The 25,633-nt window shown below is 51.2% G+C and overlaps 1 protein-coding gene across 2 annotated transcripts; it reads left to right on the forward strand.

The window, feature by feature from the left end:
• Positions 1-3,397: 3,397 nt before the first annotated feature.
• On the forward strand, positions 3,398-9,651 carry LOC133340761 (growth/differentiation factor 6-A-like). Of its 2 annotated transcripts, none has more exons than XM_061549145.1 (4): positions 3,398-3,433; positions 4,053-4,905; positions 6,091-6,414; positions 8,737-9,651. In XM_061549145.1, the coding sequence occupies exons 2-4, from the start codon at positions 4,659-4,661 to the stop codon at positions 9,525-9,527; spliced, it is 1,362 nt and encodes a 453-aa protein (XP_061405129.1). In that variant the 5' UTR covers positions 3,398-3,433; positions 4,053-4,658; the 3' UTR covers positions 9,528-9,651. The 2 variants fall into 2 exon arrangements, with proteins under 2 accessions (XP_061405129.1, XP_061405128.1); XM_061549144.1 differs by having other exon boundaries at positions 3,409-3,545.
• The last annotated feature ends 15,982 nt before the right edge of the window (positions 9,652-25,633 follow it).

A 25,633-nucleotide genomic window follows, 5' to 3' on the forward strand; every position in this document is an offset into this window, starting at 1 on the left:
CTCCGCCCTGCTGCTCACCCGCGTATATGCTCAGCGGCGTGCGCGCGCTAAGCGCCACCTGCAGTTGCTGCTGCTGTGGTCCAACAGCGGCGCTATGTCACGACACATACGGAAGGGCACCCCGAGTGGCAGCCGTCCCTGTGAGGCACAAAGCGGCTCGGCACCTGAGCCTGCAAACTAAACATTAGACTGCTACCAGTAGAGTGGGCGATGACTTTTTATCTGGTCTAGCTCAGGCACCCCCAGTGTCAGCTGTCCCTGTGCGGCACACGGCAAGTCGGCACCTGAGCCTGAAAACGCGCATTGGTCTGCTGCCAGTCGGGGTGGGGCAAATGAATTCTGCTATATGCATAATCCAAATTGAGTAATTTTCCAGTATTGTTCTAATTTTTGCATGACTATGAAAACGTACCCGCTGTATATTGATGATACTTGTTGAAGTAGTGGTGTCGGTACTGCCATACAAATCACTGGGGTCTTCTTCCTGTGTTCACATGGCAAGGTGATAAGCGAGGTTGGTTGTATGCTGATGTCGAGGTTGGTGAGCGTGTTGAGGGCTATTCTGGAGTGACGTTGGATTGAAGATGTGGGGATGCTAACGTCACTAAATAGATGATGGATGCTGGAGTTCCAGCCTGTGGCCAACAGATTTCTGAAGCTAAGTTGGATTTGAGGATGGATCGTGCTTGGATGGCTGACCACCATAATTGTTATATGTTGCTGCGGGGATATACGTATGTATGTTGAACTCTTTTCGCATTGTACCAACCAACCGTGCTAATCCAAGGTGCAAACGGTTGTGTTTCAAAATCCATCGACACGCTGTATTGTGCTCCTAAGCTCCAACGGCTATGCTTGCCCACCATCAACTCCACACTGACCAGCGTGGTGAAGTATGGTCCAACAACCCACATAACCCACCACGGCGTCGTAAGGAGGCCTTTGTGCAGCTGTGCCCTGACAATGGCTGTAATATATAGCGGTTTTTCCCTCGCTGTATGCGGTAGATGCGTTCCCAAAAAGGTGTGCACAGCCGACAATGGTCTGCAACAAGAGGGCTGGCCCGCCGAGTAGCGCATTCAGTAGCTACACTGTTGTCCCACGGTCCGAACGCATAGGCGCATATGATTGAATTCTAACCGCATATAGCGAATTTTGGATAGAAATTGGTTTGCTGCATTTACGTGAGAAATCGCAAATGTCACCTCTAGGCCAATGGAAAGGATGAGACAGACAGACAGTACAGGCAAGACTAAAAATAATACAATTTTGAATGGAATTGTGACCCCCGAATTGCGGCCATTTCAAAAAATAGAAAACAACCCATGGATGATTTTACATGTGCTCACCATTCAAAAGGTGGAGATGCCCTCATCCATTAGTGGAATGTTTACTATAGGGGCTGTGCACGTGTGGAGATGGTTGACGGCTGCCACGAACATTTGCGCTGGGTTTGAGGTCGACGTGTGACGAGTGTACTCGCAAACTCCGCAGTCCTCCTCCGGCCATGCTGCTGCCACACGTGCACAGATGTTGACTTCGTCAAAAGTGGCAGTGAATACAAAATAAAGTGCGACTCATCAACATCAAGTGGCGTTTGGTATCCCTCTGTGTGTGTGTGTAACGGGTTCCGGAGACACTTGTAGATGTACTTCTTTATTACAATACAACACTCCAACAGTACTCCAACTCTCCAACAGTCCTGATACTCTGTTACAGCCTAGGTACACAGCCTAGCTACACAGCCTACATACTCTACTCTGGCTACGCTCCGGAACTCGCCCTCACAAGGTCGTAGAGTCGGGAGTTCCAGAGTCCCCGCGCTGGCTCTCACAGCATCCCAGGGTCTTCAGATGGCTGGTAGTGGGTCTTGGGTCTTGAGTTACAACTGGGCCCTGATCGTCCAGGGAGCTCTCCTTTTATGCCTGGTCCAACGAGGGGTGGGGCCGTGTGCGCCACCAGACATCCCACAGAGCCCACACAGCCTCCCCCCGTTGGCGGCGCCCAGGGGATTAAGCGCCTGGGAACCCAACGCCTGGCGCCCAGAGGCTTAAGCGTCTGGACCCCCTGGGAACCCAGCGCCTGGCGCCCAGAGGCTTAAGCGTCTGGACCCCCTGGGAACCCAACGCCTGGCGCCCAGAGGCTTAAGCGTCTGGACCCCCTGGGAACCCAGCGCCTGGCGCCCAGAGGCTTAAGCGTCTGGACCCACCTGGGAACCCAGAGCCCCCAGCAGCCCCTCCCTTCTTATGTCACTACATGTGTATGGAGCGGTAGTGTAGCGGCTAGCGAGCTGCACTACGAACCCAACGACCTGAGTTCAATTCCCGCTCACGGCCAACGCCAATGACGATTATCTGGGCCTCCCCTAGATCGGCACAGCCTCAAATGAGTACCTGGTGAGGTGTGTAAACATCGACACTGGGGAGACAAATGCGGCCGGGCGTGGTGTTGGCCACCCACCCCCTCGTGTGCCGTGCCGGCCTTAATAGGTACTCGCTGAAAGTACTTATCCCAACGGTATATAAAGGCTATAGGGAGATGTTTGTCTTATTTATATGAGTAGTACCGTGTATTAGTCTATGGCCATATATAACCTGCATTGCGCCCGACCACTCCACAACTCGGAAGCGTTGAGCCTGGATCATGCCTGGATCAGTAACCACCATTCTTAAACAGTTTCAAGTTGTATGTATTATAGCCCTGTGAGCCATGCCGCAATGAACAGAGAACATCTTAAAGCGACGACGTCATAGGGCTGCATAGAGCAGTGCAGCAAAATCCATTGTTGTATTGTACTTCTATGTTGCCAGGTCTATGCTCAAGTAGAGTGTGGTGAAGTATAGTCAAATTTCGATTTAAAGCTTTCGTGACTGCAGGGATTCATCTTCTTGGTTCTTTCGGTAAAGTCACGTAGAAGGGAAGTAATACAATAAGAAAAAATAATAAAATAATAAATAATTCTCACGACGTTTCGGCCACAACGACAGCGTCTCGACAGACCTGGTTTTCACCTGAGGACGGCTGCTTGCGTTGTGGCCGAAACGTCGTGAGAATTATTTTATTATTTTTATTATTTTATTATTTTATTATTTCCCTTCTACGTGACTTTACCGAAAGAACCAAGAAGATGAAGTATAGTCAATTGACCCCAATTTTATGGGCGTTTTGGGAGGCCCTCATCCAGCAGTATACGAGTATATGTGTTGGTTGTTATAGTGCCTGGTTAAAAGCTGGGCTGTATGCTTGCTGGCACCAGTGTGTGTGTGTACAGGCGCGTGCATGTGTGTTATGGTTGGCTGGCTTTTCGTCAGCATCTGGAGCATAGGAACCAGGTTTTACATCATTGCGTGGTCGGTATAAAATGAAAGGGGCCTCAGCAGAAGCAGACAGACTCCAAGCACAGTCAGGCAAGGAGCAGTGTGTGTGTGTGCAGGTATGATTGGATACTCGTCACTCCAAATTTGGCGATACATTTATTATTTGGATCATCCTTGTGTTTCTAAGGCTACATACAGCTCATTTTGGTTCCGCTTTGGACGATACCAGTAAGATCCACTTTTCCACAATGTTTGTAGCCTATATTGTTTTGTTTTTTTACTTTGTACAGTATAAATATAAAAAACAATTTTGCATTCATATAAAATAGTGTAATGTTATGTTTAAATTAAAATGATGATTGTTTATGAAATTCTTTATATTTCGTATTATCAAAACAGTATTTTAAATTTGTGCGTTCTTATAAAAAAATGTATTAATGAGTAATGTATCATAACATTTTAATCGAGGCTTAATTTCATGGAATATTTTCCTGGGTCTTCCAACAGCCAGAAAAAAATATTTTCCTTGAGCTCAGCTCCAACGAGCTGCAGCTAAAATTAAGCTCTGAATTTAATGAATATGAATTTAACGTATTGATATAATATGATTGACAAAGTGATGGTATATATTGCATTTTTGTGATGTTTTGAAATTATATTTTTAAATCTTTTACTAAGGCTTGGTTTGTCATTCCTGTATTATCGTTGACGTTGATTATTATTCACGGTGAACAGGTGATACGCTCAGTCAGTGCGAGTACAACAGACGAATGGACTGAGAAAGCCCCAACCCGGGTGTAAAGAAACAAAAGAGAGACACGGCAATCTGATCACACAGGAGCATCACTCAAGCGTACATCACCAACCACACACATCCCTAGCACCAACCCACACACCCAGCACACGCAGACACTCCCACAGTATCCATCACACATACACACACACGGTATCAATCACACAGGGCACAACACCAATCTATAAACCAAACAGCATACACACACACACAGCACACTTACCAAGCACACACATACATTATAACACAGCAAGAACCAACTTTACACCCATCATGCATACATAATAATTCACGCAAACAACTCTCAACCACACACACACACACACCTGCACACCCGGCACAAGCAGAAAACCGACCATACATACGCACAAACCCAACCCCAACTAAGTCCCAAACCACGCACACAAATTTAATTACACCTCGCACCAACAGAACGCATACCCAGCAACCGCCACACATACATCACCTACGCACACAGAGTACACACACACAAACTTAGAGCACACACACACACGCCTACATAGCCAGCATCAATCAGCAGGGAGACCATGTCCCCTTGCTGTGCACGGAGGCTGCTGCTTCTGCTGCTGCTGCTGCCACCGCTGCTGCTGCTCTTCTCGGCCCGGTGCCACTGCTGGTCCCGTGGCACCGTCACCCCGCACCGCTTCATGATGGAGCTGCTCAAATCGCCGATAGTTGCCGGAACGAACAACAACAACAGCAGCTGGAGCAGCAGCTGCAGCAACGTGGCTGTCAATTGCAACACAGTGTCCGGCTTCGTGGATCTGGGTACAGGTGCGTTGTGGAAACACCCAATGAATCCTGTGCATCTTCTTGGTTCTTTCGGTAAAGTTACGTAGAAGGGAAATAATAAAATAATAAAACATAATAAAATAATTCTCACTGAGAAAAATATAATAAAATAATTCTCACTGATAATTATTTTATTATGTTTTATTATTTTCCTTCTACGTGACTTTACCGAAAGAACCAAGAAGATGAATCCCTGCAGTCACGAAAGCTTTAAATCGAAATTTAATCCTGTGCATCTTCAAGTCTCGCCAGTCACCCCGTAACACCTGGGGGTGAGATGGGGGATCTCATTGTCTGCAGCGAGCATTCGAAACTTCACGTGGCCTGAATGTGCACCCAGTTTGGCATCTGTGAAAAAATCACCCGTAAAAACAAAGTTTTTCACTATAAATCCTTTATATGCGTGGCATCGGTTTTATTTATTATTCATTTCTGTTTTCTTGAGTAAGAGTTTCATTTTTATCACATTGGTATTTTAAATAAAATATGAAAAAAAAATTTTTCCTAAAAAGTGGAAAATGTTGGAAAAAAAATTTCACGAAAATAAATTGTCACGCACAACGAGTCTGTGTGCAAAATGTCAGCTCGATTGGATCACGGGAAGTGGGTTAAAAAACGACCGAAAGATTTGCACGGTCGTAAGCAAGCAAGCACGCAAGCAAGCTAGCAAGCGAACTTAATATAAGGATTTAAAAAGAGCTTCACGGCTCATCTGATTCCTCCAGTCTAAAACACACATGATTCTGAAGTGCCGTGGTGACATCACCGCCACTTAATGTGCAACGGCGGTTGTTGCTGCTGCTGCTGCTGCTGCGTTGAACCAAACCAAACCAAACACAACACGTGCGCTCGAAAGAATTACACCGACCGGTGAAAGAATTCAAAATGTGGACGACCTTAAAAAGTAAAATAAAATAAAATCACGACGTTTCGGAGGCAACACAAGCTTCCGTCTTCAGGTGGTACCGTCACAGCCACACTTGATACAGCTGTCGTGGCTGTGACGGTACCACCTGAAGACGGAAGCTTGTGTTGCCTCCGAAACGTCGTGATTTTTAATTTTTATTTTATTTTACTTTTTAATGTTTTTACCTACGTGACTTTACCGAAAAAACCTAAGAATATGAAAATGTGGATGACCTCTCTCTCTCTGTCCGCTCTCGCCAGACTCAGCGGACTCCCCAACGAGGCAGCAGCTCCTCTTCAACGTCTCTGCCCTGCCACGGGGTGACACAATTCTGGCCGCACACCTTCGGGTTCTCCGCAAGCGCCCGGCACCGTCCTCCTCCTCTTCCTCCCGCCGCCCGAGTGTGTCTCGCCGAGCCGTGCTGCAGCTGAGACCGTGCGGATCGAGTGGCCCGCTCACCGCCACCACCTCCACCACCACCACCAGGGTGGTAGAGCTAATGACAGCAGCTGGACTGGGGACACCGCGGTGGGAGGTGTTTGATGTCCTCGGAGCGATGGGACCTGCTGCTGCTGCTGCTGGAGGTGATGGTTGTGGTGGTATGGGGTGGCGGTGGTGATGGTGGTGGTATGGGGTGGCGGTGGTGATGGTGGTGGTATGGGGCGGCGGTGGTGATGGTGGTGGTATGGGGCGGTGGTGGTATGGGGCGGTGGTGGTGATGGCCCCATCGGTGGCGAGATGTTAACGACTTTGCTTGGTCTACAGGAGGTCGTGGGTTCGATCCAGACCCTGACGCCTGCTGCTGTATATTTGGAGTTTGCGTGTCTCTCTCTCATCATCATCATCACGGTGGCTAGGAGATGTTAACTACCTCGCCTGGTCTACAGGAGGTCGTGGGTTCGATCCAGACCTGACGCCTGCTGCTGTATATTTCAAGTTTGCGTGTCTCTCTCTCTCATCATCATCACGGTGGCTATGAGATGTTAACTACCTCGCCTGGTCTACAGGAGGTCGTGGGTTCGATCCAGACCCTGACGCCTGCTGCTGTATATTTCAAGTTTGCGTGTCTCTCTCTCTCATCATCATCACGGTGGCTAGGAGATGTTAACTACCTCGCCTGGTTTACAGGAGGTCGTGGGTTCGATCCAGACCCTGACGCCTGCTGCTGTATATTTCAAGTTTGCGTGTCTCTCTCTCATCATCATCATCACGGTGGTTATGAGATGTTAACTACCTCGTCTGGTTTACAGGAGGTCGTGGGTTCGATCCAGACCCTGATGCCTGCTGCTGTATATTTGGAGTTTGCGTGTCTCTCTCTCTCTCATCATCATCACGGTGGCTATGAGACGTTAACTACCTCGTCTGGCTTACAGGAGGTCGTGGGTTCGATCCAGACCCTGACGCCTGCTGCTGTATATTTCAAGTTTGCGTGTCTCTCTCTCTCATCATCATCACGGTGGCTATGAGATGTTAACTACCTCGCCTGGTTTACAGGAGGTCGTGGGTTCGATCCAGACCCTGACGCCTGCTGCTGTATATATTTCAAGTTTGCGTGTCTCTCTCTCATCATCATCATCACGGTGGCTATGAGATGTTAACTACCTCGCCTGGTCTACAGGAGGTCGTGGGTTCGATCCTGACCCTGACGCCTGCTGCTGTATATTTGGAGTTTGCGTGTCTCTCTCATCATCATCACGGTGGCTATGAGATGTTAACTACCTCGCCTGGTTTACAGGAGGTCGTGGGTTCGATCCAGACCCTGACGCCTGCTGCTGTATATTTCAAGTTTGCGTGTCTCTCTCTCATCATCATCACGGTGGCTATGAGATGTTAACTACCTCGCCTGGTCTACAGGAGGTCGTGGGTTCGATCCTGACGCCTGCTGCTGTATATTTGGAGTTTGCGTGTCTCTCCCATCATCATCACGGTGGCTATGAGATGTTAACTACCTCGCCTGATTTACAGGAGGTCGTGGGTTCGATCCAGACCCTGACGCCTGCTGCTGTATATTTCAAGTTTGCGTGTCTCTCTCTCATCATCACCACGGTGGCTATGAGATGTTAACGACTTTGCTTGGTATACAGCAGGTCGTGGGTTCGATCCAGACCCTGACGCCTGCTGCTGTATATTTCAAGTTTGCGTGTCTCTCTCTCATCATCACCACGGTGGCTATGAGATGTTAACGACTTTGCTTGGTATACAGCAGGTCGTGGGTTCGATCCAGACCCTGACGCCTGCTGCTGTATATTTGGAGTTTGCATGTCTCGCTCTCTCCCCGTGGTCGTGTGGATTTTTTTATCCGGGCCCTCCGGTTTTCCCCTCCACATTTAGAAACGTGCGTTGAGTATTTGGCTGTTATACATTTCGACGTGAAAAGCCACTTCGTTGAGCTATCATTTGTGGCCAAGTCGCTTCTGAAAAAGAGCTATGTAGCTCAGTGGGCCTTACCTGGTAAAATAAAAAACGATTTATGATTTAATTAGTGGATGTGGTGGTTGAAGGTGGTGGATGGTGGTGCTGTGATTATGATGGAGGTAGTTTTGGTACTGGTGGTGTTGAAGATGTTAATGAGGGTATTAGTGCTGTTGACTCAGAGGCGTTGGTAGTTTTGTCGACGAAATTGATGTGGTAGTGGAGGCGATGATGGACGTCCTCACAGTGGTTACGGCAATGGAGATATTGGTGGCGTTGGTGGCAATGCACAGCTCATCGTCGGTGCTTCTGCTGAACAATTTGACGCGGTTTGCGAACGACGTGTCACTCCACTGCTGCTCCATCTGACCCGTCTCTTGTGTTTCACTCTCGAACTCTCGTAATGCTCTTGTATGCGTACGCTGTCTACAATCAAATTATCATTGCAATTATTCTCGTTATTGTGTCTCTGTGAATATGACGATCGCTCTCAGGAGGAGGACCTGTCCCCACCGCACGTCTGCTCTGCCTGGAGCTCACGGCCTCCAGCCACGTGGACGGTGGTACCGCTCTGCTTCCCTCCTCCGAGATCGGACTGAGCCGCGCCAGGCGCGGTGCCGTCGAGAAGGCGCTCCTCGTCATCTACAGCCGGGCCGAGCGACGCGGCAACATCTTCTCCGAGTTCGCCAAATCCTCCTCGCCCTCCGCCTTCTCCCATAACTCCGCACCGTCGACCTCTCTCCCGGCGCGGTTCTCCATCGCCAACCAAAGCCCGTCGAGAGACATCGGCCGCTCGAAGCGAAAGACCGGTAGCAGGCGGCCCCCCGCGGGGCCCACCTCTCCAGCCGCTCGCCGGAAGAAACCCACGGCGAATTTGGCGAGAGCCGGGGCCAGGAGCCGCGCCGGTGGGGCCGCTGGCTCCAGCCGGTGCTCGCGCCGTCCCCTGCGCGTCGACTTCCGCGCCCTGGGCTGGGACGGCTGGATCATCGCGCCGCTGCACTACGAGGCGCGTCGCTGCGAGGGGCCCTGCCACCTGCCCCTGCCGGCGCACGTCCCCTCCACCAACCACGCCGTCATCCAGACGCTGCTCAGCTCGCTTGGCGGACGTGCCTCTGCGCCGCCACCGCCGCCCGGCTGCTGCGTGCCCACGCGGCTCGGCCCCGCCGGAGTACTGCTGGTGGCTGATGGCAGCGGCGGTGGCGGCGGTGCCGGCGGCGGTGGTGGGGGAAATGTGGTGTACAAACATTACGAAGGCATGGTGGTGGAGGCGTGTGGGTGTAGGTAGTTGAGACGAATGCGCGTCGGTCGGGTGCAGCAGGGCTTTCATTTCAGCCGTAGTTGTGCGGGCCTGACGTCTGGCAACGTTTTATCCGCTACACCTTCCACAATCTGGAAGACTGTGGATCGAATGCCCCCCTTAAAATATTCCATGAGAAATTAACTTCCGGAGAGGAGTTGTGACACAGAGACTTGTGGTGGCCTGAGAGCTCACGATCGATGGCATGGCTATTTAGTGTACAAGCACACTATAAACTATTTTTTTTCTTTTACAGGTAAGGCCCACTGAGCTATATAGCTCTTTTTCGGAAGCAATCTGGCCACAAATGATAGCTCAACGAAGTGGCTTATCATGTGGAAATGTACAGCAGCCAAATACTCGAAACGCATGTTTCCAAAAGTGTAGGGAAAACCCGGAGGACGAGCAGAACATGCAAACTCCAAATACACAGCAGGCATCAGGGTCCGTATTGAACTCAGGTCCTCTCCTGCATACCAGGCGAGGCAGTTAACATCTCGCCACCTATGGTGTAGTGTGGGCCCACAGGCCACAGGAAAACACAAGTGCTGCGTGACGAAGATTGGGGGGGGGAGGGGGGGGGGGAATTGGACAGGGGGCCCCATTTCATGCCTTGCATCAGCTGGAGCTACGGCGACCACGCTACACTACGAATCAGGAGGCTGATGCTGTTAATGTCAGGTGCACTGAGCCGGCACTGTTGATTGAGAGGACATGAGTTTTATTCCAGGTCCAGCCAACCAAGATTGAAGCGGTTTCCTGAGTGTGAAGTGTTGTTGCTTTCATCCCGGTCACCAATGACTGCACACACACAAAAAAAAAACATTCTAATTTTTCACGGTATATTCCAGTTCCGAGGACAAATAAAAAAATAACTTCGGGACTCATATCTGCACAAAAAGCGTAATGACTGAGCACCTGACTTGACCACTGGAGTAATCATCTGGTTGATGGGACCGAATGTCTGATGTCCCGGATGTGATGGGACCTAGGTGATGTTTAACTTGGAAGTATTAGTGATAGTGGAGTTAGTTTAATTGGTGGAAGTTGTCGAGGTGATGGAGATGTTAATGATGATGGTGGTGGTTGTTGGAATGGGAAATGACTCATTCTCTGTATTCTCCTTTTGTGGTTGCATTGTCACATCACTTGTGTAGATTAACAATCAATCACATGCAATTTAATTATAGCCAAATGTTAATGAATGTCTCTATCCAATATTTGTCCCCCCCCCCCAGTCTCCATTGTAAAGAAAATTAATGTTGGCGGGTATTCGCCTGGTTAAATAAAGCGTTGAATATGGAGTACATATACAAACGCCCTTTCTCATTAAACGTGGATTATTCTTTGTCTATATAAAAGTTTAGATACGTTTTAACTTTCTGAGTCTCGTCAGCAGGGTCAGATTCTGTATCGTACTGGAACGTAGCAAGTTGGCACAGTGGGGAGGGTAGTGCCGAACATCTCAGTCAACCCTTGGTACCTGGGCATGTCCCCTGACCTGGCAGAAGCGAGCATTCCACACCTCCCGTGATGGCCTGAACGTGCACATAGCCTGGCACAAGTGCCAGAATGAAGTCATCACCAATGAGTGGTAGTTCGCCGTTGTTGTGTATAGTATATGCGTGTGTGTGTGTGTACCAAGGACGTAGCCATGGAGTCAACATTGGGGGGGGGATCAAATCTTCCAGGGTGTCTGGGGGTTCCAACCCAGAAAAATATCTAAATTAGAAAACTCATTTCCTGCCTAAAATATAAAAAAAATTTCACTAACACATGGGATGGACTTTATTTATTTATTTTTTACAATGTCTAATAGTGTATTGTATTACATTTCTCTGTTTTTGTTTCTTATTTTACTATTTCTTGTTTCATTGTATGTAATGTTTGAGATTCGGGATTAATAAAGTACAACCATAACCACAATCATATAAACAGAAATCTATGCATTGATTTATATGAAGATAAGTCTAGATATTGTGGCCAATATTTAGCAAATTGTTGTTTTTATTTACATAGCTTAGCAATTATTGTTTTTATAGCAATATATTGGGGGGGACATTTAATTATAATTACGGCCGTGGTGTGTACTGTGGCATGTGTTTGTAAGTTTGTGTAAGGTAGTACAAATATTGATTAATAAAAGGTGGAGCTGATTTTAGAGGATTGTCAAATGATTAGTACAGGGCTGTACAATCCTGGAGACCCACGTTTCACTTCTGGTCGTGGAGTACAACGTCAGTGACCAATTTTTTATCTCAATCTTGGTGTGCCTGCCTTAGCTCGATTCAGGCTTGAATTCATACCCAATGGATTGTGATCACATATATCAGCACTCGGGAGACAAAGACGACAGGGTGTGTGTGTGGTGCCTCACGTGTCATGCCAGCCTTCATAGGTGCTTGTAACAGAACCGTATGCCACAGTATGAGCATGAGCAATGGAAATGTTTATTTTAGTCACTGAATGAAATTTTATCAATGGACATCCCTTGTAAAACGTTTTTTTTTTCAATTGATAATTTCGCAACCAGAGGTTCTGATTGGCTTCATATGTTTTAGCACTCATCAGTGAACCATAGCCACATGCACAATTGCCGAGGTGTGTGTGTGTGATGATGATGATGGTTGGGATATTATTATAGGCAAGAGCGAAAGCATGGGGCACACTGAGCCTATTTTTTATATACAGTGTATAAATCAGGCCACGTATGTAAGCTAAAGTTTAGTCAAATACGTGCACAGAAGTGTGCTTGTTAAGCCTGCGTGTTGCACTGTTTGGTGGAAGGGCCGTTTAACAGTCAGCGTTTGTTCAAATGTGTTTGTGTATTTGGCAGTTGGGGGTTTTATGTGCGGTGGTTGTGGTGTTGGTGGTGGTGGTGGCATCCAAAGTAACTCTCACGAGAAGACGTACGGCCCTGATGAAGGAGCAAATGAATCAGCTCGTGCACAGGAGCTGGATGGATTGTTGCATCGTGGAATTGTGAGAGATTCCGACGGTCTCTGGAGGGTTTCATCCAACAGTGGATGATAGTGGAAGAACACATTCCTGCGGAGGGAGCTGGTAGGAACATTGGGTTGCTCGGTCAATGGCCAGGGTCAACGGCGGCGTGGTGTATTCCGCAAATATGCCCGACTGTGAGGGCGGGCACAAGCCGGCGTGAGTAGGTTAAACGTTGAGTTTTATAAGGGCACCACGGGGTGACCAGTCCCTCCCCACCCAGCCCCACCCCTCCTGCCCCCACCCTCCCCTCCCAGCCCCTCCCCACCCTCCCCACCCAGCCCCTCCCCACCCTCCCCTCCCCACCTAGCTTCTCCCCACCCTCCCCTCTCCACCCAGCCCTTCCCTCCCCACCCAGCCCCTCCCTGCACGATGGACGGACGGACGGACACAATGATCCCCTGTGGGCTGGTGGAACCAGTGGGTTCTTACCAGTATAACGATAATGACAGTGATGGTGGTGGCAATCAGCTCTCTCACCGCATCATTATCTTGGGTTTGATTGCTGATCATGAGACACACAATAACGAGTCGCTGGTCTCTATCAGGACCGTGCTTGAGTGGGTCTCACCTAGGTCGACTCAAAATGAAATGGGTTCGAGCGTTCGTTAACTTAGAGGAGAGAAAATCCGGGTTCATGCGCGGTGTAAGTTTCTTGCCAAACTAATCGGGATTAACTATACATTCCTTAGGCTTATGATAGATGTCGTTTGTGTATTACATTGCGTATATGCATTGCATTGTGTATATGAACAAATCATAAAATCCGACGCTTCGGGCAATGCCCCTTCTTCATGGGACATGCTCGCTATGAATAATGGCCATGTCAATAACACTGCCGTTATTGACAAATGTGTTGAGTTTTATTTTCAATTGTGCTTGCGTGCCACTGCCAACGCAGCAGTAGCATCCCCTGCACCACCGCTTAACGCGGTTGGTTACGTACGGTGCGAAAGAAATTCAAGATACATACCAAATAATTAGTAAGAATTGATGTTTTTGAATTACTGTATATATGTTGTACGTAACTGGTTCACGTCACCCCTGCAAAACGTGGAATATTCTACTTTCACCGCAGCAGTTAAAATAATAATTATAATAATCTATTACTATATTTTTTTAATCCCGATCCTTAATCACAACAATTCATTGAATCACCATTAGGGAGAATGTGACTCCTCATACCTCTACGAGTCTCCACTTCCACGCACCAACTAACACACGTGCACCATGCCGGGGCCTTGATATGTGCTTGCGAGCGGCACGTATTTAGCCGAGGTAGTATATAAAGGGGGATCTTTGTCTTTGTGTGTGTGCGTGAGAGAGTGTGGAGGAATGTCCACGCACGTGCATTCTCAACTTTCTTCATAATATTTGGCAGCTGCTTACGCACGTTTCTGGTAACTTGGAGCTATGGATCTTGTGACGACCTCTGTGCACTTAACCTGAAAGCTCATATTGTGGCTTGCGCAAACAACCCCTTCCCCAAAACCTCTCGCCACCTTCATCATCACCACCGCCTTATAAGCTACAATAGTGCAGTGCAGTGCTCGTAAGAGGGCTCACAGAGATCTGGGCCTATTAGTGTGTGTGTGTATTTTTAGGGTTTTTTTCGGTAAAGTCACGTAGGTAAAAACATTAAAAAGTAAAATAAAATAAAAATGACGACGTTTCGGAGGCAACACAAGCTTCCGTCTTCAGGTGGTACCGTCACAGCCACGACAGCTGTATCAAGTAAATGAGAGATTGCAGTAGCTACCACTCCGTTTATATAATGGTTGGAGAAGGTGGTGGGGCAAGGGCCGCATACTTATTATTAATATGGTAAGGTGAGGCTTAGCCTTTGTTATGCAGTCTATTCTTAGTCTCAAGCCTCACCTTACCATATTAATAATACGTATGCGGCCCTTGCCGTACCACCTTCTCCAACCATTATATAAACGGAGTGGTAGCTCCTGAAATCTCTCATTACTTGATACAGCTGTCGTGGCTGTGACGGTACCACCTGAAGACGGAAGCTTGTGTTGCCTCCGAAACGTCGTGATTTTTATTTTATTTAACTTTTTAATGTTTTTACCTACGTGACTTTACCGAAAGAAACCTAAGAATATGAATCATTGCAGTCACGAAAGCTTCAAATCTAGAATGTGTGTGTGTATTTTTGTTTTCTGTTATATGCCAATTCATTATCCAGGAATGCGGCGGTGGCTATGCGCGTTCCCTGTAAGCCAGCACTGCCGCGGCAGCAAAGTGTTGGTGGATCACCGCACACATGTTGTGAAACTCCCTTCCCTTGGGTGGCGAGGAGGTGCCACACACCCACCCTGGCTTGCCAGCAGAAGACGGACACAGCAACATGTGGACTCCGCCTGTTCCATCTGTATGTCTCATAGCGCTTGCTCCTTCTCGCATGCGTGGGTTTTTTCCGGATGCTCCGGTTTCATCCCACACGTAAACACCAATTAAATTGACAAAAACAACTTCATATATAGAGGACCACAGAGCTTCGGGGGTGGGGAGGGGGGAATTTGGCACTGGCAGACCACGTGACTTCTGACTTTCCCTCTTGTTTGTGGTTCCTCACACCTGAGTACTGCTACATTGGGATGTTTGGTCAATCCCATGAATGAGTGTTTAGTTTGGTACGTGGTGGTATCTGGAAAAAGCCCTCTTACTCACACGAGGGGCTTGATACTCAGCAATGCCATCCCTTGGCCACACAAACCATCAGGTCTACAACACCTGGCAAACCCTGGTGGTCATCCGTTCAAGCATTCATCGATCCTTGCTCAGTTGCCAAGCATCAATGAGATCGTGCATATTTAGGGTGACACGGTCACAGACAGTGCTAATGCCATGGTGACGGAATGTTAACTACCGCGCCTGGTACACAGGAGGTCGTGGGTTCGATGCCGACCCTGACGCCCGTATATCTGTAGTTTGCATGCTTTCTCTGGTTGTGTGGATTTTTCTCTGGGTCCTCCGGGTTTTCCCTCCACATTTAGAATCATCACGCGTTCAGAGTATTTGGCTGTTATAAATGTCCACGTGACAAGCCACTTCGTTGAGCTATCATTTGTGGTAGCCAGGTCACTTCTGAAAAAGAGATGTATAGCTCAGTGGGCCTTACCTGGTGAAATAAACAATATTTTAGTTAATATTAATGACAAAGGTGGCAAATACGAGTGCATATGTAGTGACATAAGAGGGGAGGGGCTGCTGGGGGCTCTGGGACCCTAGGAAACCCAGACGCTTAAGCCCCTTGGCGCCCCAACGGGAGGGGGGGGGGTCTGTGTGTGCTCTGTGGGATATCTGGGGGCGCACACAACCCCACCCCTCGTTGGGGACGAGGCATAAAAGGGCAGCTCCCTGGACGATCGAGGCCAGTTGTAGCTCAAGACCCAAGACCAGCCATCTGAGGACCCTGGGACGCTGTGAGGGCCAGTGGTGGGACTCTGGAACTCCCGGCTCTACGTCCTTGTGAGGGCGAGTTCCAGAGCGTAGCCAGAGTAGTGTATCTAAGCTGTGTACCTAGGCTGTGTACCTAGGCTGTGTACCTAGGCTGTTTATCTAGGCTGTGTACCTAGGCTGTGTACCTAGGCTGTTTATCTAGGCTGTGTACCTAGGCTGTGTACCTAGGCTGTAACAGAGTATCAGGACTGTTGAAGTGTTGGATTGCAATAAAGAAGTTACCTCTACAAGTGTCTCCGGAACCCATTACACATATACAGTATTGATATTTGCACATTGATAGTCTCGAGATGTTTTACTTAGTTCAACGCCCTCCCCCTTTAGATAAATTTAGCACAATTGCCTTTGACCTTCTTGGTTCTTTCGGTAAAGTCACGTAGTAGGGAAGTAATAATATAATAAAAATAAAATTAAAACATAATAAAATAATTCTCACGACGTTTCGGCCACAACGCAAGCAGCCGTCCTCAGGTGAAGAACATGTCTGTCGATAAGACAGAGTCTAAATGACACGTCTTAGGCTTGGAGTGTCTATTTAAGCTGTGAGGGAGGAGGAAGAGAGCCTTGACAAAAGAATTTGCATTTGAAGAGGAATTTAGCATATTTATGGGAAATGCAGGAATGCGAATAGTGCTAATTGTGAAATGCGTTGTTGCCTTTGGCCTGTTGGATAAACGTATTATGTTTGTGCTTTGACAATTAATCCACGACTGGACGAATGCATTCCCTCCCCGTCTTACGTCATCCATGACATAACCGGACGAATGTTTGACCATACTTCACCACACTGGTCAGTGTGGGTTGGCGAAAGGGCAAGGGGATCAAAGACTGGTTTGGATATCACTTTAAAGCTTTTGTTAGTCTTGACTGGGAATCGAACTCGGGTTGTTGTGTTCACAGTGCACCGCGCTAATCACTGCACCCCCCCCTCCACCCGAAGTAATTAGAACGACTTCACGTTGGAAAAGCAAGTGGCTTCGACTAACTCTACCTACCCAGTAAATATGGAACGTTAGACCAACATTGGGCCAACGTTCTCGTGTTTGCTGGGCACATGAATACATTGAAATCACGTATTTTCTAATTCATAGGATAAGTCCAATCCATTGATTCTGCTCGACCGTTGTTGCACAGGAATTTAGGGATAGGATCTGGAGGATGTTATTTTTATGACACGTCCCACAGACACGATAGGATGCGATTGGGAGGAAGCGCTCCCAAACACTTGCCACTCACCACTACATTACCACTCAGGGGCGCAAGTTATCTCGTTCAACGGGGGTATGCCATTAGATGCCACTGTGGGCCCCCATCCTTTCTCTCGACTCACTTTTACTGAAATAGGTACGGATGTTTGAACCCGTATACAATAATATACAGGCTCTAACTATACAGTATATTTCGATTTAAAGCTTTCGTGACTGCAGGGATTCATCTTCTTGGTTCTTTCGGTAAAGTCACGTAGAAGGGAAGTAATAAAATAATAAAAATAAAACATAATAAAATAATTCTCACGACGTTTCGGCCACAACGCAAGCAGCCGTCCATTGTGGCCGAAAACCAGGTCTGTCGAGGCGACAGACCTGGTTTTCGCTGTCGCCTCGACAGACCTGGTTTTCACCTGAGGACGGCTGCTTGCGTTGTGGCCGAAACGTCGTGAGAATTATTTTATTACGTTTTATTTTTATTATACAGTATATCTTATTTTAGTTGTACCACGTATTCGGTTTAGAGGAAGAAGGCAGCAGTCAGTGGCTCTGGATGAAGAGGAAAGACCCCAGCTGGGCCCCAAAGTGAGAGGGCCAGGAGGTATGCAGTCAACAATGCTTGACTCAGGGAGGAGGACGCCCCTGCCATGCATAGTCCCATGGGATGTTGGCTACCAACAACAAGGCAACTCCTATGACTAATTGGGAATGGGACGCAAGCGTAGGATTGATCACCCTGTCGCTGGCCGCCTTTGGGGAGGGTGTATAGTATGAAAGGCCGAAACACCCTAGGAACCAAAGGGTCACTACTGACGATGCGCTCCCCAAATTTCACCAGGCTCACTGTTCATGAACTCTTGGAAGTGCTTGCACAAAGGATAGTAACATCTCATCCTGTGTTCTTTAGAATCACAGTGACATTATTAATACAAACAATGGAAATGTACAATACTCACAATTAAGTTATCATGTGTCTTGCTTGCATGCCGGCCCCATCGGTCTATGACTCAAAGGGGGTGGATCGTGACACTTTATGCTGCCTTATTGATATGATAGCCAGATGCTTTAATCGGGCTTGGTCCATGGTAGACTAGAGACCATTTTTTCATGAATATTTTTGTTGAATAACTTTCCTTCACATTTTCTACTTGTTTATCTGTTAATTCGGGCCCCCTTGTGACCGACTGGGCCCCTATGCGTCGAATACGCTGCATACCTACACCATACTTGCCCCCCCTGTCACCACTCCAGTCGTATCATGGTGCTGCGTCGACAACCTTGTGCCTCAAATGTCACCTCGGCGTGCGTTGTTGGCTGTTTTTGTTGTTTGCGTCGGTGGCACTAGGTTCTGTGAGGCTTTGCGCGTTTGGCTTTGGGAATCACACGATCCTTTGTTGGACAGCCGTGGGGGTTTTTTTATTCCAGAATAGTTACAACCGTTGTTTACCCCCCCCCCCCCCCCCCCAAGTCTATAAACGTCACCCAGTTTAAAGAAAAGTTTTCTTAACTCCATTACCTCATGAATGTAAAACAAATAACCGTTCCAATAAAAAGAGTAAGGAATATGAAATGTGTTTTAAATGCTCTACTTATCCGTTGGCCTAAGGGTTTCTGCAAGGTTCGTATTTTCCAGTGGCAATAGTGTGCGGAGCTACTACACGGCTTGCTTATGAGTGTTGGTGAATTAAAACCAGTACAAAGGTCGCCTCGCCAAAGATCAACGCATCAAATTATTCTCGTCATATTTCAGAAGCTAAGCAGGACTGAGCCTGGACGGTGCATGGTTGGGCGGCCACCATCATGGATTAAACAGGTGCTATAGGCTGTGGGGCTGTATGTTGTGGGCATAAGCGATCCGTGCAGAACATTGCAATATTTTTGTGTTCAGTTTTTTGTCCTTCCCCCGCACCTCCGATGAGCATGGTTGGCTACGTACGGTGCGAAAGAAGTTCAACATACAGGACATAACATACAGGACATACGTGTCGTACCATTCTTCTATGCTTTCAGATCTCAACTCCTCACCGTCACCAACCCACGATGACCAGAGTGGTGAGGTATGGTCAATTAATCACAAAGGCCGTGGGGAATTTCATGCAGCAGTGGTGCAAATGTACCGTACAATGCTGTCTCTGTTTAATAAATAAATGTCAGCTCAAGCAAGGAAGGCTGCAGATGCGATGGCAAAACACGTTTTTACAGATTTATCGAGAGACCTAAAACAAATCCTCTTCGAGCTCCTTTTTAAAAAGTCTAATTGTGTCAATATTTGTTCACGTGGCATTTCTGGAAAAAAGAACAAAATGGGCAATGGACGAGACTGGTGATGGAATGACAGTCAAAGGAGGGGAAACACGCCCGAGAAGACGTCCACCGCTGTGCGGATGGGATCAACGAGTTCAGAGGTCTTGGAACAGAAGCCCGATTTGATTGCGAACGTCACAAACTCAAGAGTGATGACCAAGGATATGGGTGGCCTTTCATTCATCAAGCAGTGGATAAGATCATGGCTGGTGGTTATATGAATTAGAATGTTTGAAATTGTACGAATGAGCACAGGCCCCAAAACGCCAAGAAGCCAGGAGGAAACAGCAATGGAACATTTGAACTCGTAGGTGTTTGCAGCTGATCTTACGATTCATAATATTTTGGCCAGGTCATTTACGTGCCTGGACGAAAACAATTAATATGAATAGGTAACAACTAACACCTTCGTTGATATGAGCATAGGTGAAAAAGAACTTTATAGCTCATCGGATTCCTCCAGTATAAATATTATAATTCTGACTACAAGCTTGATCAAATTGACGATGGGAGATTGTTTAATGTGTGTGTACACTATTTGTATCGCAATTCTAGATTTGAAGCTTTCGTGACTGCAAGGATTCATATTCTTAGGTTTTTTCGGTAAAGTCGCGTGCTGTGACGGTTCCACCTGAAGACGGAAGCTTGTGTTGCCTCCGAAACGTCGTGATTTTTATTTTTATGTTATTTTACTTATATTAATTTTCATTTTTTACCTACGTGACTTTACCGAAAACAACCTAAGAATATTTGTATCGCAATGTTTGACCTGTGTACGTGTCACTAGACGACACCCTGGACACCATAAACGAGACGTTTCCATCTCAAGGGGGAATCCAGGAATCGAGAGCCTCGTAAATATGAAAATAAATATTCAATGTTACTTGCGGTCTACCAATTCCGATTATCCACTTTATCTCTCTGTTTCATGAAGAAGCGCCAATACCCCCTCACCTCCCCTCACCCCCCTCACCCCCCTCACCCCAATACCCCGTCACCTCCCCTCACCCCAATACCCCCTCACCTCCCCTCACACCCCCTCACCCCAATACCAATACCCCTTCACCCCCCATCACCCCAATACCCCCTCACCTCCCCTCACACCCCCTCACCCCAATACCAATACCCCCTCACCCCAATACCCCCTCACCTCCCCTCACACCCCCTCACCCCAATACCAATACCCCCTCACCCCCCCTCACCCCAATACCCCCTCACCTCCCCTCACACCCCCTCACCCCAATACCAATACCCCCTCACCCCAATACCCCCTCACCTCCCCTCACCCCCCCTCACCCCCCCTCACCCCAATACCCCCTCACACCCCCTCACCCCAATACCAATACCCCCTCACCCCCCCTCACCCCAATACCCCCTCACCTCCCCTCACCCCCCCTCACCCCAATACCCCCTCACCTCCCCTCACACCCCCTCACCCCAATACCCCCTCACCTCCCCTCACCCCCCCTCACCCCAATACCAATACCCCCTCACCCCATTACCCCCTCACCTCCCCTCACACCCCCTCACCCCAATACCCCCTCACCTCCCCTCACCCCCCCTCACCCCAATACCAATACCCCCTCACCCCCTCGCCCCAATACCCCCTCACCTCCCCTCACACCCCCTCACCCCAATACCAAAACCCCTCACCCCAATACCCCCTCACCTCCCCTCACCCCAATATCAACACCCCCTCACCCCCCTCACCCCAATACCCCCTCACCTCCCCTCACTCCCCTCACCCCAATACCAATACCCCCTCACTCCCCTCACCCCAATACCAATACCCCCTCACCCCCCTCACGCCCCCTCACCCTAATACCCCCTCACCTCCCCTCACCCCCCCTCACCCCAATACCAATAACCCCTCACCCCCCCTCACCCCAATACCCCCTCACCCCAATACCCCCTCACCTCCCCTCACTCCCCTCACCCCAATACCAATACCCCCTCACCCCAATACCCCCTCACCCCCCTCACCCCAATACCCCCTCACCTCCCCTCACCCCCCCTCACCCCAATACCCCCTCACCTCCCCTCACCCCCCCTCACCCCAATACCCCCTCACCTCCCCTCACCCCCCCCCCCCTCACCCCAATACCCCCTCACCTCCCCTCACCCCAATACCCCCTCACCTCCCCTCACACCCCCTCACCTCAATACTAGCTCCCCCCACCCCCCTCACCCCAATACCCCTTCACCTCCCCTCACCTCCCCTCACCCCAATACCAATACCCCCTCACTCCCCTCACCCCAATCCCCCTCACCTCCCCTCAACCCCCTCCCCCCAATACCAACAACTCCCCCCAATACCCCCTCACCCCAATACCCCCTCACCTCCCCTCACCCCCCCTCACCTCCCCTCACCCCAATACCCCCTCACACCCCCTCACCCCAATACCAATACCCCCTCACCCCCCCTCACCCCAATACCCCCTCACCTCCCCTCACCCCCCCTCACCCCAATACCCCCTCACCTCCCCTCACACCCCCTCACCCCAATACCCCCTCACCTCCCCTCACCCCCCCCTCACCCCAATACCAATACCCCCTCACCCCAATACCCCCTCACCTCCCCTCACACCCCCTCACCCCAATACCCCCTCACCTCCCCTCACCCCCCCTCACCCCAATACCAATACCCCCTCACCCCCCTCGCCCCAATACCCCCTCACCTCCCCTCACACCCCCTCACCCCAATACCAAAACCCCCTCACCCCAATACCCCCTCACCTCCCCTCACCCCAATATCAACACCCCCTCACTCCCCTCACCCCAATACCAATACCCCCTCACCCCCCTCACGCCCCCTCACCCTAATACCCCCTCACCTCCCCTCACCCCCCCTCACCCCAATACCAATAACCCCTCACCCCCCCTCACCCCAATACCCCCTCACCCCAATACCCCCTCACCTCCCCTCACCCCCCTCACCCCAATACCCCCTCACCTCCCCTCACCCCCCCTCACCCCAATACCCCCTCACCTCCCCTCACCCCCCCTCACCCCAATACCCCCTCACCTCCCCTCACCCCCCCCCCCTCACCCCAATACCCCCTCACCTCCCCTCACCCCAATACCCCCTCACCTCCCCTCACACCCCCTCACCTCAATACTAGCTCCCCCCACCCCCCTCACCCCAATACCCCTTCACCTCCCCTCACCTCCCCTCACCCCAATACCAATACCCCCTCACTCCCCTCACCCCAATCCCCCTCACCTCCCCTCAACCCCCTCCCCCCAATACCAACAACTCCCCCCAATACCCCCTCACCCCAATACCCCCTCACCTCCCCTCACCCCCCCTCACCCCCCCTCACCCCAATACCCCCTCACACCCCCTCACCCCAATACCAATACCCCCTCACCCCCCCTCACCCCAATACCCCCTCACCTCCCCTCACCCCCCCTCACCCCAATACCCCCTCACCTCCCCTCACACCCCCTCACCCCAATACCCCCTCACCTCCCCTCACCCCCCCCTCACCCCAATACCAATACCCCCTCACCCCAATACCCCCTCACCTCCCCTCACACCCCCTCACCCCAATACCCCCTCACCTCCCCTCACCCCCCCTCACCCCAATACCAATACCCCCTCACCCCCCTCGCCCCAATACCCCCTCACCTCCCCTCACACCCCCTCACCCCAATACCAAAACCCCCTCACCCCAATACCCCCTCACCTCCCCTCACCCCAATATCAACACCCCCTCACCCCCCTCACCCCCCTCACCCCAATACCCCCTCACCTCCCCTCACTCCCCTCACCCCAATACCAATACCCCCTCACTCCCCTCACCCCAATACCAATACCCTCTCACCCCCCTCACGCCCCCTCACCCTAATACCCCCTCACCTCCCCTCACCCCCCCTCACCCCAATACCAATAACCCCTCACCCCCCCTCACCCCAATACCCCCTCACCCCAATACCCCCTCACCTCCCCTCACTCCCCTCACCCCAATACCAATACCCCCTCACCCCAATACCCCTCACCCCAATACCCCCCTCACCTCCCCTCACCCCCCCTCACCCCAATACCCCCTCACCCCAATACCCCCTCACCTCCCCTCACCCCCCCTCACCCCAATACCCCCTCACCTCCCCTCACCCCCCCCCCCCTCACCCCAATACCCCCTCACCTCCCCTCACCCCAATACCCCTCACCTCCCCTCACACCCCCTCACCTCAATACTAGCTCCCTCCTCACCCCAATACCCCCTCACCTCCCCTCACCCCAATACCCCCTCACCTCCCCTCACCCCCCCTCACCCCAATACCCCCTCACCCCAATACCCCCTCACCTCCCCTCACACCCCCTCACCTCAATACTAGCTCCCCCCACCCCCCTCACCCCAATACCCCTTCACCTCCCCTCACCTCCCCTCACCTCCCCTCACCCCAATACCAATACCCCCTCACTCCCCTCACCCCAATCCCCCTCACCTCCCCTCAACCCCCTCCCCCCAATACCAACAACTCCCCCCAATACCCCCTCACCCCAATACTAGCTCCCCCCACCCCCCTCGCCCCAATACCCCCTCACCTCCCCTCACCCCAATACCAATACCCCCTCACCCCAATACCCCCTCACCTCCCCTCACCCCAATACCAATACCCCCTCACCCCAATACCCCCTCACCTCCCCTCACCCCCCTCACCCCAATACCCCCTCACCTCCCTTCATTCCCCTCACCCCAATACCAATACCCCCTCACCCCAATACCCCCTCACCTCCCCTCACCCCCCTCACCCCAATACCCCCTCACCTCCCCTCACTCCCCTCACCCCAATACCAATACCCCCTCACCCCAATACCCCCTCACCTCCCCTCACCCCCCTCAACCCAATACCCCCTCACCTCCCCTCACCCCCCCTCACCCCAATCCCCCTCACCTCCCCTCACTCCCCTCACCCCAATACCAATACCCCCTCACCCCAATCCCCCTCACCTCCCCTCACCTCCCCTCACCCCAATACCCCCTCACCTCCCCTCACCCCCCCTCACCCCAATCCCCCTCCCCTCCCCTCACCCCCCCTCACCCCAATACCCCCTCACACCCCCTCACCCCAATACCCCCTCACCTCCCCTCACCCCCCCTCACCCCAATACCCCCTAACCTCCCCTCACACCCCCTCACCCCAATATCAATACCCCCTCACCTCTCCTCACACCCCCTCACCCCAATACCCCCTCACCTCCCCTCACTCCCCTCACCCCAATACCCCCTCACCTCCCCTCACCCCCCCTCACCCCAATACCCCCTCACCTCCCCTCACCCCCCCTCACCCCAATCCCCCTCCCCTCCCCTCACCCCCCCCCTCACCCCAATACCCCCTCACACCCCCTCACCCCAATACCCCCTCACCTCCCCTCACCCCCCCTCACCCCAATACCCCCTCACTTCCCCTCACACCCCCTCACCCCAATATCAATACCCCCTCACCTCCCCTCACACCCCCTCACCCCAATACCCCCTCACCTCCCCTCACTCCCCTCACCCCAATACCCCCTCACCTCCCCTCACCCCCCCTCACCCCAATACCCCCTCACCTCCCCTCACCCCCCCTCACCCCAATACCCCCTCACCTCCCCTCACCCCCCCTCACCCCAATACCCCCTCACCCCCCCTCACCCCCCCTCACCCCAATACCCCCTCACCCCCCCCTCACCCCAATACCCCCTCACCTCCCCTCACCCCCCCTCACCCCAATACCCCCTCACCCCCCTTCACCCCAATACCCCCTCACCTCCCCTCACCCCCCCTCACCCCAATACCCCCTCACCCCCCCCTCACCCCAATACCCCCTCACTCCCTCACCCCCCTCACCCCAATACCCCCTCACCCCCCCCTCACCCCAATACCCCCTCACCTCCCCTCACCCCCCCTCACCCCAATACCCCCTCACCCCCCCTCACTCCCCTCACCCCAATACCCCCTCCCCTCACTCCCCTCACCCCAATACCCCCTCACCTCCCCTCACCCCCCCTCACCCCAATACCCCCTCACCCCAACCCCCCTCACCTTCCCTCACCCCCCCTCACCCCAATACCCCCTCACCTCCCCTCACCCCCCCTCACCCCAATACCCCCTCACCCCCCCC

Source organism: Lethenteron reissneri, chromosome 10 (assembly GCF_015708825.2).
Source record: "Lethenteron reissneri isolate LAM-NWPU_2019-01 chromosome 10, ASM1570882v1, whole genome shotgun sequence".
NCBI lineage: Eukaryota > Metazoa > Chordata > Hyperoartia > Petromyzontiformes > Petromyzontidae > Lethenteron > Lethenteron reissneri.

Coding starts and splice junctions, on each gene's coding strand:
- LOC133340761 (XM_061549145.1), top strand. CDS start 4,659: ATGTCCCCTTGCTGTGCACGGAGGCTGCTGCTTCTGCTGCTGCTGCTG. Junction 4,906..6,090: donor CTTCGTGGATCTGGGTACAG/GTGCGTTGTGGA, acceptor CGCTCTCGCCAG/ACTCAGCGGACTCCCCAACG. Junction 6,415..8,736: donor TGCTGCTGCTGCTGCTGGAG/GTGATGGTTGTG, acceptor GATCGCTCTCAG/GAGGAGGACCTGTCCCCACC.